General features: G+C 43.3%; 1 protein-coding gene across 1 annotated transcript in view; it reads left to right on the top strand.

Moving 5' to 3' along the window:
• Positions 1-727: 727 nt before the first annotated feature.
• LOC308498561 (aldehyde oxidase 2) overlaps positions 728-13,544 on the top strand; it is a gene marked incomplete at its 5' end in the record, with an annotated part of 71,099 nt that continues 58,282 nt past the window's right edge. The window contains 6 exons of the mRNA XM_081050783.1: positions 728-848; positions 5,267-5,363; positions 6,345-6,453; positions 8,297-8,423; positions 10,325-10,386; positions 12,946-13,035. Coding sequence (XP_080906909.1) covers positions 728-848; positions 5,267-5,363; positions 6,345-6,453; positions 8,297-8,423; positions 10,325-10,386; positions 12,946-13,035 — 606 coding nt within the window. The remainder of the gene's footprint in view (positions 849-5,266; positions 5,364-6,344; positions 6,454-8,296; positions 8,424-10,324; positions 10,387-12,945; positions 13,036-13,544) is intronic.

Raw genomic sequence — 13,544 nt, forward strand, 5'->3', positions numbered from 1 at the left:
TGGGTGATGTCAGGTACCTGCTGTCTCTGGACAGAGGCACTGTCACACAGTGAGCTTGCCTTAAGGTAATGGGTTGACTCCAACGATAGCATGACAGGACTCCACACACTCATGAAGAAAGTGTTGGGTAACAGAGGGTTCTTGCCTCCTCTCCTGAAATCAGACCACTTGAGCAGCTACCTGTTTCACCCCTATGTGAGGCTAAGTCCTGCGCATTACTTTAGTTGAAAGAATAAGAACTGTTTAATTTTATCTACAGATAGCTACCTAGAGATATTCAGAAAGATCAAATGATATTTTCCTTTTTATCAAGGAATCTGTCTATACGCTTGCAAGTGCTTTAATCCAAGAGCTCTTGGTTTTAATTTATGCTTTGCCACTTACTTTCTGCATGGCCCTGAGCTACTTATCTTACCTCTCTAGGCCTCTATTTATCTGTAAAGTGGTTGCCTTGACTAGATCACTATTTTCCAACGTGTAGTTGGGGAGAATGTAGGAAGGGTAGAGAAGCACTGAGTGAATACAACACCTCACACCTCCAATTTAGGGCACAGAATGAACTTGTTCAAATGATTTCCTATGAGGAGACATTTCTTCAAATAAAATAAAAGTTGGGAAAAGTGGGATGTGTCAGAAAGCACACTTCTATCTCTCCTTGAGAAGAAGGAAACCCATCCACGATATATTCCTGGGGCTGAGGCAGTGTGCAGAGTGGGTTTAAGCGTAGATGGTTGTTTATGGTTTTCACACTGAGATCCTCCAACTTCAGAGAGAGCAAGAAGAGGGGTGGACCATGCATGGAGCAGGCTTCGAAGCCAGGATTGGTGGGAGGCAGAGTGAGGTATCGGGTAAGAGGCTGGGCCACACAGGTGCCCTAGACTTAAAAAGCCAGGAAACCAGAGACTCCACCTCCTGCCCTGCTCTCTGGGACTCTCAGCTGCCAGCTTCCACACAAGGAAGGATTTCAGTGCTTGGACCTAAATGCTTTGAGCTCAATTCCGTGGCTGGTGCCAAAGTACATTCCCACCTAAAGTTGTAAGGCAAAACCTATTTACAAGTGCAATGCCTTACCCATCAAGATCAGATGAGCTGATTTTCTTCGTGAACGGGAGGAAGGTAAGTGTTGGGTATTGCTACGATGGTTTGCAGAGACAGCAGGAAACTACTAGCTTGAGAGGAGTGCTTGTGGCCCATTTGGGTTAAAACCCCTGCAGCCAGGGACAAGAAGCCAAGGATTGGGAACCCATACTAATTGTTGCCCACTCAGCCAGGGCACACCCTCTGGGAATATGGGGACGTGGTAAAGCATTGAGGTTAATGGCATGTGCCTTGGTGTCAGTCTTTGTTCCAATACAGTTCTGGTATTTACTGTATAAACTTACACAAGTTACTTCTCCCTGAGCCTCAGAGTACCCATCTTAAAATCCACTTCCTAAAGTGATTGCCAAGATTAAAAGGGAGAGACCTCTCAGATTAGAAAGCCCCTAAATGTTTATAAATCACTGACTAGCACTGAGGCTGATATATCAGGAGCACTTTACCTGGTAACATATTTTGATCCTTAAACTCAGGAGGACAAGAAACAGAGCTTTCTTTATTTTTCTATTTATCAACTTAATTTTTCTGTTGAGTCTCCATTACACAGAATTGGTTGAAATATAATTGCAGTCAGTTTTGAGTCCCTTCTTTCCCTGGGTTACAGCTACATTCTAGGAGGAATTTATGTGACAAAGAGAAGGGGCTCTTTCATTGCCACTTTTCCCTGGTGTCCTCCCCTCCAGTCCTCACCAACAGGCCACTAATTAAGCTTCTGTGTTCTCTCCCAGCTCCCCTCAGCTCCTGAGTCCCTATCTGTCACTCAAGGGAACCATTCTATAACTCCCAAGACAGATGGTTTCTCTGGGGTCTCATTACCTTTCCTCCAGGGCCCCTCAGCCCTCCGATTCCACAACAAACCAAATTGGGATTTGGTCCTATCCACCTCAACGCCTGCCCCAGAGCTTGACTCAAGAAAGGAGATAGAACATAGAGCCTCTAAGTTCTCATTATTTCCCTTCTAACTCTCTCTGCTGTATCCAGTCTCCCTGGCCAGCAGCCACCATACTAGCTTCCAAGACTATCACCTATGAGCTGAGCCCTTACTCCTTTGTTCCATTGCTGTAGACTTGGAAAGTTATTTCCTCTGTTTTCTATTCCATGTCCCTTCTGAGTCATGAGTCCAGAATGAAGTAGCTAGATCCAGAAGAGGGAATAAGTCAAGGGTTGAAGGAAATACAGCTGTGTGTGTTGTGGGGGTAGGAGTCAGCTAGATAATAAAAATATCATCCAACCACATTCTCAGTAAATGTTTTTAAAGGACCTGGGATGGGAGAGTAAGGGCAGGCAGAGGAGGGGTCTTCTTTTGTTAAATAGGAGCCCCCTAGAGATCCAGAAAGCAGTTGAATTTAAACTTGGAAGCATCTTCCTGTTCTTTTTTATTCTTTGAGGTCTACACAAGTTCATATTTTTCTTCTGGGGAGAAAGGAAGAACCTAACATGAGTAGCCATTGTATCTTTCTTTCCTCTGATGCAAGAGAATTACTGGAAGTGTTTGCAGGACACCCCAAGTTAAAGTCAAAGGAAATATCCTCAAATAAGCAAATGGGAAAGAAGCACCCAAGAAGGTCCCTCCATGGCTTTCAGTGCTAAATCCTCCACTATTCAAGGTGAGGGAGGCAGGAATTCTAGTGTTCCACCTGGTGTCCTGAGAATGTCCAGAATGACGGCAACCAGCAACTCTCCCCTTTTCGCCACCAACTCTTAAGATCCCCAATGTTATCACATGTACTTCCTACTAGAGGTGTCTCAGGGGTACCAGAATAGAAACTCTCTCTCTCTCTCTCTCTCTCTCTCTCTCTCTCTCTCTCTCTCTCTCTCTCTCTCTCTCTCTCACACACACACACACACACACACACACACACACACTCTCCAGGTCTCTTCCCAATTCAAAATATTTCAAGAGCACACAAGATTGGGTTGGAAGATTCCACAGAAATAAATAATGGAGCAAACATGAAGAATATAGCTTCCAGTGTACCTTTATATAGCAGTAGTTCTAGCTCTCATCACATCACATAGAAGACCACTATTGCCACACTTATTTGATGAGTCTCCTATTCTATATATGTATGTAAAGACTGTTTGCCCTCAGATCACAAAAAAGCAGAGGCAGATGAAATTGGACCTACTATTATACCCCAATCCCTAAATCCAGTAGGCCATGACAGTCGTTCCACTGGGTCACTGATTCAGTCCCCATAATACTCTCTTTTTTGTTTCCAACACAGGTGATAGAAAGGAATGCGGACCCGGAAATCACTCTGCTGACCTTCTTACGAAAGAACTGAATCCTTTTGATTCAAGTCTTTGCCGTGTATATGTTTGCTTTAAAACTTAGGCCAGCTGTGATTATGAAAACTAATCAAACTCTCCGGCCCCAGTCAGCCCCCTTGGCCCTCGCTCTCTCTTTGCTCTTGGCAATGGCTTAAAGGATGTTAACTGGGCTATTTAGAGAGGATGAAATTTCCCCAGAGTTTCTTATATCTTGATTTAATAGCAGTGAAATAGAAGCTAAGCTCTTCAGCACTATTTACTCCTGTAAGGACCTTCCAGATCCCAGGAGGGTAGTTATGTAATAGAAGCTTATGTTGCACGTACCCTGCCCTGAAGCGAAACCAGATTCTCCAGATTCAGGAAGGACATGTGTCATAGGAAAAGATTGCCTTTCCCTACATCTGTTTTCTTACAGTAGACTTCCCCCCCCGCCGCCATTTTATATATTGATGGCAAACATATTTTATAATGGCATGTTTTAATTTATATTATTTTAATTTATTAAACATATTTTAATTTATAAATCTAATGGAGTTCTCAAAGAGACCAAAAAAAAAAAAAAAAAAGACAGAAATTAAAAATAGAGAGATTGGCCCCTGGACAAATTTTGGTTAAAAGCCCACATGGTTTTTACTTAGTTGTCAATGTTTAAAAATTGGGAAATTTGGTATTTTTAAAAACCTTTTAACAGTTCTATTTTTTAATAATTTTTTACTTTTCAATTATAGCTGACATACAATATTATATTAGCTTCTCATAGTGATTAGATACTTATATGACTTGTGAAGTGATCACCCCAATAAATCTAGCACCCAGCGGACACCATACATAGTTATTAAAATATTATTGACTATATTCCCTATGCTATAGTTAACATCCCCATGACTATTTTGTAACTACCAATTTGTGCTTCTTAATCACTTCCCCTTTTTTCACCCATCCCCACAACCCCCCACTCCCACCCCCAATCTGGCAACCATCAAAATGTTCTCTGTATTTATGAGTTTGAAGAAATCTCATATTTTTAAAATTGAGATTTTATTCAACTTCTCATGAAATGGGCATTCCTGCATGGCTACAGGCTTGCTCAGAGCTGAGTAAGGACTGTCCCTAGTCACCTGAGCAAAGTGGGGTGTGAGCTTCCAGTTATACCCAGCCCACTCCACTTATTTACATAACCTCTCTGATAAGCATTTGAGGTTATACTTAAATGAATAAGCTCTATGGCTTTAAAAAAAAAAAAAAGTCAATGATTCCAAAATCTTCTTAGCCAGTCTAATTAAGTACATCCAATCCCCTAAATTTTGTGGAAATGGACCACAATTAGGGAGAGAAATGACTCAAGAGAGGGGGCAAAAGCTGAGCGTTGATTTGGGATTGAACCTGGGTCAAGCAGAAGTAGAGGAACACTCAAGGTGGGATATGAAAATAAGGCTGGGAGTTTTCTCCAAAGGCCTCACTTGCATTCAAATGCAATGCAGATTACTGGCAAAGCTAGCCATACATTGAACTACTAAAAATAAGTTCTTCTCTTCCAATTACATGATTGGAACCCAGGAGAATACCTATAACGACATAAGGTTTTTCAAAGAGCTTTTATCTGACACCCATTATCTGACAAAATACTTATGATAAGCCTGTGAAGATAAAGTCATTATTACTTTCCATCTTTGCAAGTGAGAAAACAGGCAGGGAGAGTTTAATACAATCAGGGTCACACAGTTGATAAGATGTGGAATGGCTTTTACTAAGAGCTAGAGGCAGGCAAATGACTTCTCAGACGTGCACCTCGCGCCCTAAGAAGACTTCCCTTACTGGTGACACTCCAGGGAGGCAGCTGTAATGGAGGCAACATGTCCACCTTGGCATCTGTTCCTTGACCACCCCCTTCCAGTACGCCTCACAGGAACCAAGTACGCATGCGGAAGAGGAAGCTGTGGTGCCTGCACTGTGATGGTGTCTAAGCATGACCCCATGTCCAAGAAGATAAGGTATCCTGCCCAGAAGCCCAGAGGCCAGAGGAGGGCTTTGTTTCTTTGCCAGGCTTGTATTCTCATCTCACAGCTGAAGATCTCTAAGGACCTCCCAGTCTCCTGATTCTCACTATCTCTGGATCTCAGACACCTCTGAAAATCTGATAAAAGTTATGAGCCCTCTATTCAAACAATGCAGAAACTAATTGCATGTGGCACGCAGTTGCAAGGTAGATCATGGATCTTCCAAGGCATTCCAGGTTAAGAAACTCCAATTTAGGCCAACTTTCATTTTACAGATGAGGAAACTGAGGCTCAAAAATATGTAGTGACTTGCTCAAGGTCATACAACTAGTAAGCCACAGAAAAAGGACTTGAACGCGCTGTTTCTGGCTCTAACACTAATGTTCTGTCTACAGTTGGGCTGAACCAATCCTGCAGAGCTGGGTCCTGGGCCATGTTTCTATCCTTAAATTAAGGGCAAGATTCCAGGACTTAGGCTGCACCGAAATCCACTGGCCCAAGAAATCAAGAAATCGCCTCAGAACACAAGCCATCCAACACTGTTAGGTGACCTTATACAGGGAGTTTGAAATTAACAAGCATAAAAAAAGTTCATGAATATGGGTTAAAGACGTAGGTGTGCTTTTTACCTGTTATGGGTCAGTGTCCTAATGAATACCCATTGAGGTCCAACCCTATTCCTGGTGTCACGAGTCCATTCCCATTGAATCCAGACCCAGGTGATTCTGTTCTGGGCTTGGAACATTTTTCTGAAGTTCAGAATGCCCTCCAAGGATCACCATTTCTTACAGATATTGCAGAGTCAGGAGACAGGACTCTAATTAAAGTATTTCTCCCTGTCACCCCTCCAGTTCCCCGTCTCCCAGGCTGAATGATAGGCTTGGGGGGGTTTCTGCTGCCCTTCTTGGTTCCCAAGTTCCCCATGAGTCAGGTCTGTGTTATTCCCTTTGACTTCCCTGTGCTTTTCATACAAAGCCACTTCTCCATCACCGCGTGCCTGGTGCCCATCTGCTCTCTATATGGAGCTGCTGTCACCACTGTGGAAGGAGTTGGAAGCATCAAAACCAAGCTTCACCCTGTGCAGGTAAGAGCACATGCTAATATTCTCACTTCTTAACCTTATCTTTTAAACAAGTGTTGCGTTGACGGCACTACCTGAGGCTTCTAGGCTGTGGTCAGATAAGCGGAAGTTTTGGCTGCATACTGACCAAGATAATAGCTGTTAAGTGATTTAAAAGAAAGCTGGAAATGCATCCACATTTTATTGAATGATCATCTTTTTCCTACTTTTTCTACTTGAATGGTAAATAGGATTATCAAAACATTAATACCTATTGGACTATAGCACAGAATAAATAAATGTCTCTGACACTAACAGAATACAAGCCAGGAATTTTCCCTGTGGCAAAGTCTTCAAAGTAAAATCAGAATTGAGGGTGACTGCACCAGAGTGTGGCGAGCCAGCCGCCACGAGTCGAACAGTACCTGAAAGGGGGAGTGGGAATGAAAAAAGAGACAGACACACTCATGATGATGCGGTCGGTCTTCAGGGATGCTGAAGCCGAAGCGCCTGATTTAATCACCTTTACCAATATATACCCTATGGGTACGTGCAGTTTAACAATCACATGGGTGCATTACCTCACAGAAAATAAATTTTTAACTTTTACACAGAAACTACAGAATCATCACAAAGTTCCCCAGACATAATTATCATATGAAAGAGACTACCAAATGTCCTGATAGCCACCAGTTATCTGTGTCCGGGAAACTGGCCAGTCCCATCTCATTCCTCAGCAACTTGCAAACATTCTCAAGGTTCTTTGCAGAGATAATGCCTTAGGAGCTGAAACAAGTTAACTATATACTAACCAGCTCACAGGATTTCTGAGAAACAAGAAATCATGGCTCCCCACACCAGAGCATGAGGACAATCATTTCTCCAAAGCTTGACGTGAAGCTGGAACACAGAGGCTGGTTTTAGGAGTGCTGTGACACGTGTTGGCAGAAACACATTGATCCCTTTGTCATTGCTGCAGGGGTTTGGAAAGCCATAGGCCCAGATCCACCAACACTGCAAGTCCTTCCAAGCAGAAAGAGTCTGGGTTTAACCCCATGAGAACCAATTCCAGGAAGGTCAGCCAAAGCAAAGGACCCAACAGAGTTCAGTAGAGTCTTCGAGAAGGTCAGAGAGGATGTTCACACCAAGGTCAATAAACACAGCCTCTAGAACTATATTACATTGTGAAATCTAGAGCAGGTTCCCCAAACTTCAATGTGCCTAAGAGGCAGCTGGGAGCTTATGTACAATGCAGGGTCTGAGTCAGGTTTGGAGCAGAGGCCTGAGGACCTGCATTTCCTACAAGCTCCAAGGTGAAACTGACAATACTGGTCCATGGACCACATTTTAAATATAATAGCAAGAATCTGGAACACAGACCAAACTCTTGGACCTTTGAGAGTAGACCTCCTTTTGAGCCAACACAAAAGAATTTAAAGAAGTAACATGAGGTCAATAGTACATAGTCTCCAAGTGAATCAAAGAGATGGCCCTATGATCAGAACTAAGCTAGGATCTGGAGGTGTTCCAGAAAATTGTTTTTGAAAACTTACAGCACTTTCCTTATAATCACTGATTTCTGGAGAATTCTTTTCACTCTGGAAAGGGAGACTGCGTGCCGTTCATTCCTAATTAGAAGGACCTGGGCATTTGAGCTTAAGAAGTGATTATAATGACAGCAAAGGGCTCTGAGTCACCTCTTCCAGGAGCAGAGTAGCAAAGGGGACACTGGCCATCTCTGATTGAGAAAAGGAGCGCACTGCTCAGGGAGTGACTTCACCCCTGACAAGGCAGATGCAGGGCAAAAACCCTGATGAGAGGCAGCAGAGAGAACGCAGGGCCGGTGACCATGCATGTGTCCTTCCAGGAAAGGATCGCCAAGAGCCACGGCACCCAGTGTGGGTTCTGCACCCCCGGGATGGTAATGTCCATCTACACGCTGCTCAGGAACCACCCGCAGCCCTCAGAGGATCAGCTCATGGAAGCCCTGGGAGGTAGGTCTGACATGGGGAAAACCCACCATCTCCCCTAGGCCAGGTGGGAAGTGTGCCGCAGGCTGCCTCACGCCACCCACATCCTCCATCCCAGCCCCACTCAGAGACACCACACCCCTCGGTTATTTCTAAAGTAGCTACAGTTCACCCAGGAGAGAGAATATCAAGCTGTACCCTGCTGATCAGAGCACTTCCTGGAGCAACCTGCACAGAACTAACACAGTGCACGTGGACCACACCCCCATCTTGACACCCCACTTCTCTATCCAGTGACTTATTTGGCTGCCTTCACTAGGGTTATTGTAACAAAGTACCACAAACTGGGTGGGCTAAAACAACAGGAATTTATTCTTTCAGTTTTGGAGGCTAGAAGTCTGAAATCAAGGTGTCAGCAGGGTCATGTTCCCTCTGAAGGCTCTAGAGGATTTTTCCTTGCCTCTTTAGCTTCTGGTGGTTGACAGCTGTCCTGGCATTCCTCGTCTTATACATTCATCACTCCAATCTCTACCTCCATCTTCTCATGGTCTCCTCTCCTGTCCCTCTTTTTATAAGGGCACCAGTTACTAGATTAGGACCCACTCTCATTCAGTATGACCTCAATTTAACTTGAGGACATCTACAGAGATGCTATTTCCAAATAAAGTCACACTCACAGGCTCCCGAGTTTAGGACCCCAACATATCTTTCGGGAGGACACATTTCAACCCATAACAGCACCCTGCACATATTGAAAGGATCCTTTAAATTTTGCAGTGGGTTTAAGTTACTAAAGAGGAATTCTTAAATATCCCTTTTTCAAGATTAATAAACATTGTTTTCAGGTGTCAATAATCTTTAAACAAGTCATCTGTTAGATACACAAATTCTTAGACCGAGGCCTGAAGGGTGAGCACAGATACTCTCCTGATCTACCAGTTGCTAGTGGACTTCCTTTACTCTCTCTGCTCCATTACAGAAAATCAGATCAAGTCATCTAAAATCTCCATTTTCCTTAGTTTCTCCCATATGTGACGTCCTTCAACAGCTCCTTACCCCTCAAACACGGCCAAGCCTACTCTCCTTCACCAAGCATTCAGAGAAGTCCAACTGGCCTCACTAACCCATGCTTCCTCCTCTGCTACGTGGCTCCCTGCTGGCCAGTCCCCTCTCAACTTGCAATTCCTCTGCACGTTCCCAGTTCTGCCCCTTTGCTCACGCTGTTCTGTGAATCCTGAATGCCCCTCTTCTGCTCTCCACCAGCCCATTGTTTGCTCATCCTTCAAGCCCAGGCTTCTTTGTGAGGCCTTCCTGAATGCACTCTGTTGCACCCTGACCCTCCTCTATCCCCACCCTTATGCCTTCATCCTTGGAAACCTGAGGTTCTCAAATTTTACCATGCAATGGAATTACCTACAGTCCCTTAAATGCAGATTCCTGAGCCTGTCCCCAGACATTCTGATTCAGGAGAATTGAAGAAGGGCCAGAGATCTGCATTCTTAGCAGTATCTTAGCAAATTCTGATGTAGTGATCTAAAAGCCACCAACAAGCACTACTAACAAACTGCCCAGAGCATGATATTTTGCTCACATAATGCCTCAGAAATGGCCTATATTTTCGGTGTTATAGGGTGCCCTGTATCTTACGTAGTGTCTGAAATATAGTTGTTGTCAGTAGAAACATGTTGAATGAATGAGCTCATCAGATAGACTATCATCTCTTTAGGACAAAGAATAAAACTGAAATTGAGGTGGTGGAAAAGATAATATTCTAAGAAGAGAAAAAAAAGCATTGAACAGTCTGGAAGATATTTAAATACTCTAAAAAAAAACTGGAAAAAAAAGCAAACCTGGGTCTGTTTTAACCTTCAAAAGAAACCAGGGAAAATAAATCCTGCTGAGAATCATGCTTCTTTTCTGATTAGGTAATCTTTGCCGTTGCACTGGGTATCGGCCAATTCTCGAGAGTGGAAGGACATTCTGTGTGGTGAGTAGGTGACTATGGAGACACCCTACAGAGCAAAAGTGACAGTGACAGCTGGTCAAGGCTGGCACTATAGGAGTTTAATTTTTTTTAGACCATCTAAACAGACTATAAGGGAGACCAAGTGGATTGGCCCTATTGACTCACAGGAGTTGTAGCTATTGGTTGAGAATAGGGTGAACGTGACACCTTTTCTGATGTTCCATGTCCCACCACAGAGGGAAGTCAGGTGATCTAACCAGCCATCCAGACATCTTCTATGACCAGTTAAGCAAGGCATCAGGACAGGTCAGGTACCAGGACTCCAGCAAACCCAAGAAGACAAGCAAAGGCCTGGAGTTAGCTTTGAGGAGGCAAGGCTTGACCCAAGAATCCAGAACATCCAGAAAATGTGAGCAGATAAAGAAGCCAAACAGGCAGACTGGAATCCAAAATTCACTCCAAGTACAAGAGCACAGGGAGTTTCCTCTACAAAATGGGAAGACCTCACTGGGGGGCGGGGCTGTGAAGATCAAACGAGCACTATGGCCAAGCATGTAGCAAAGTCTTGCTTGGCACTTAGTGAGAACTCAACAACTGGTTACTACCGTTACCGAGGACACTATTGATGCTATAAATATCATTTGATGGGGGACCAAACAGGCACATCTGATCGCTTTCTGCTGAGGGTGGGACAATGTAGGCAGTACCACCTTAGACCCAAGCAAGGGGGACCCTCACACTTTGAAGGGCCCCTCGCTGGTCATCCTCCACCCTTTCTTAGGAGGCCATGGGGCCAAAGTGACTTGTTCATCTGGAGCCTTCACCTCTTTCTAGACCAGTCTTCAGATACAGCCTTCATCCCATTCCCAGGCCAGACACAAGCCTCTTCCCAAGTCCATCTATCTAACGCATAACAGCCAGTGTGTGCACCTCTAGGAAAAGGATGGGCAACCACTGCCTGTTTGTGGAGGGATGGACAGAGCTTGGACATTCTGGCTGGGGTGCTCACTAGTGTTGGAGGCCCCTCACAGGACAGAGCCCAGGTGGGGCGAGAAGGGCAGAAGGGGGCCCCAGGTCTACAAATAGGAAAGGTGGGGAAGCATATCCCATTCCCTAGAGCCAGGCTGGTCCCCCTGGCACGCACGTCCCAGACTTCTGCCACACGGGGGAGCCAAGTTGACAAGCTGAGAAATAAAATGAATAGCTTGTAAACCCATCAAACTGCTGGTGTAAAAGGAAAAGCACTTGTGAAATACAAATAAAGCAAGTTAAAGGTAACCTCTCTCCCTCTGGAATGTAGGTGTAATCTACCTTCCTAGGCACAGACTCTGGGAATAAAGGCAAAAATATGGTCAGAGACCCACCCTGCAGTCAGCAGGCCCCCGTAACTTTAAGGAACCAGGCACCCCAGCAGGGATACCTGAGGCTCCTACCTACTAGACCAAAGGAAGACTGGGTTTTTCTGTTATCATGGACTCATGGCCCATCCAGGAAGCTCTCAGAGCTTTGAGTAAGAAAGAAAATGCTGTTAGCTTGGCCTACCTGTTTTGCTTCTTGGACAGAATTAGGAAGATGGCAGCCTGAAACATTTGGACAGAAACAGAGAACTGGGGTATCTAGAAGAAAGTGTTTTGCTAAATTATTAGGAAAAAATATATAAGGAAGGAAATACAAGAGGTGAGTTTGGAGGAAATGGGAAATAAAAGAGCTGGCAAATGGAAATCTGCTTTAAAATTAATTGCCCATCAATTCCCAGTCAGTCCTACATAGATCCCAAACGTCTGATTACCAAAATTAGATTTTCATCTTTCTTTATTTCTTTCCTTTTTCTATTTTTTAAGGTCCTTATATAAATGATAATATTCAATGCTGTTGAGTCTTATATATGCTAAAGAATGGATAAATTGTTATTGCCTAAAAAGCATTTATCAATCAATTCTACCACTAGGAATCCAGCTAAGAAAAAACTCAGAGATGTACACAAAGCTATACATGTAATTAACAGAAACGTTTATTATAATGTTGTTTATAGTTATAATGTAGGAAAAAAACCTATGTATACATCAACAGCAAATTTTACAAATATATAGATATATATAGATATAGATTTATCCAGAAGTTGCATTATTATCCAATCATCAAAATTATATTTTAAAGATGTTTTAATGATATAGAAAAAGACAATATAAGTGAACAAATAGGCAAAATAAAAAGGATACTGTATTATAAATATATGTTATAACAAAATATGGGAATAGGGTAATGATAGTTTCTTTTATGCTTCTCTATATTCTATATTATTGTTTTATATTAAATTATATATTTTGTATATGTTACATATAAGATTATATCATTTTTAACTCCATATGTATCATTTTACTTTAAAAATAAAGCAAAAGAAAAATGAGCTTATAATTATCCGTGTTGCGACAGAAACCACCTACCTGGTGACTAAAACATCTGGAGTAACTAAAGTGGCTAAAAACATCTGGAGTCTCATTTAAATTGCCAAGGCCTTCAAGGCACACACTCATTTACCTATCAAAAAGTTTTCCATCTTAAAGCGTTTCACCTTCCTAGGAGTCAAATGGCTGTCAACAGAAAGGAACAGGAAAATGCTGCTTGGATCTGGGAGAAAATGATTCTTTCTCACATGGCAAAAGCAGTGACGTGAGTCCCTTTGTTTGTTTTGTCTTCTCCCTGAGAGTAATACTAAATGCTGGCCTAGTGTTGGAACTATGCTTGTTAGTTCTGATGGTCATTCTCTGCTTTACCTACAAGGGTCCAAAGCGCCTGCACAAATAAACCACTTTTCATTTGGGAGCTGGGTACAGTGGTGATTCAAAGCCTGAGCTCTTAGTTTCCCCTTCATTCTCTTGGAAGGCTGGAACAACAAAACAAAAACCTGTTCAGACAAGAGAAAAAAAGACCTATGCCAGCAATGATAAGTCCTGTCCTCAGGTGGAAATGGGTTTCTGTGCCGGGCCTACTCACACAGAGTTGTCCTCTATCACTGTGTTTCCTCCTTTGTTAGAGAGAGGGCACTGCAACCTCAGGAAGGCTGAGGAGCCCATCCAAAGTCACGTGGCAAGTTCATGGCTCTACAGCTGGGAAATCCAGCCTGAAACATTCCAATCTCTGGCTTCGCTCTCTCAGAGACACTAGTTTCCAAAAAAGAC

This window comes from Rhinolophus hipposideros, assembly GCF_964194185.1.
Source record: "Rhinolophus hipposideros genome assembly, chromosome: 6".
Lineage (NCBI taxonomy): Eukaryota > Metazoa > Chordata > Mammalia > Chiroptera > Rhinolophidae > Rhinolophus > Rhinolophus hipposideros.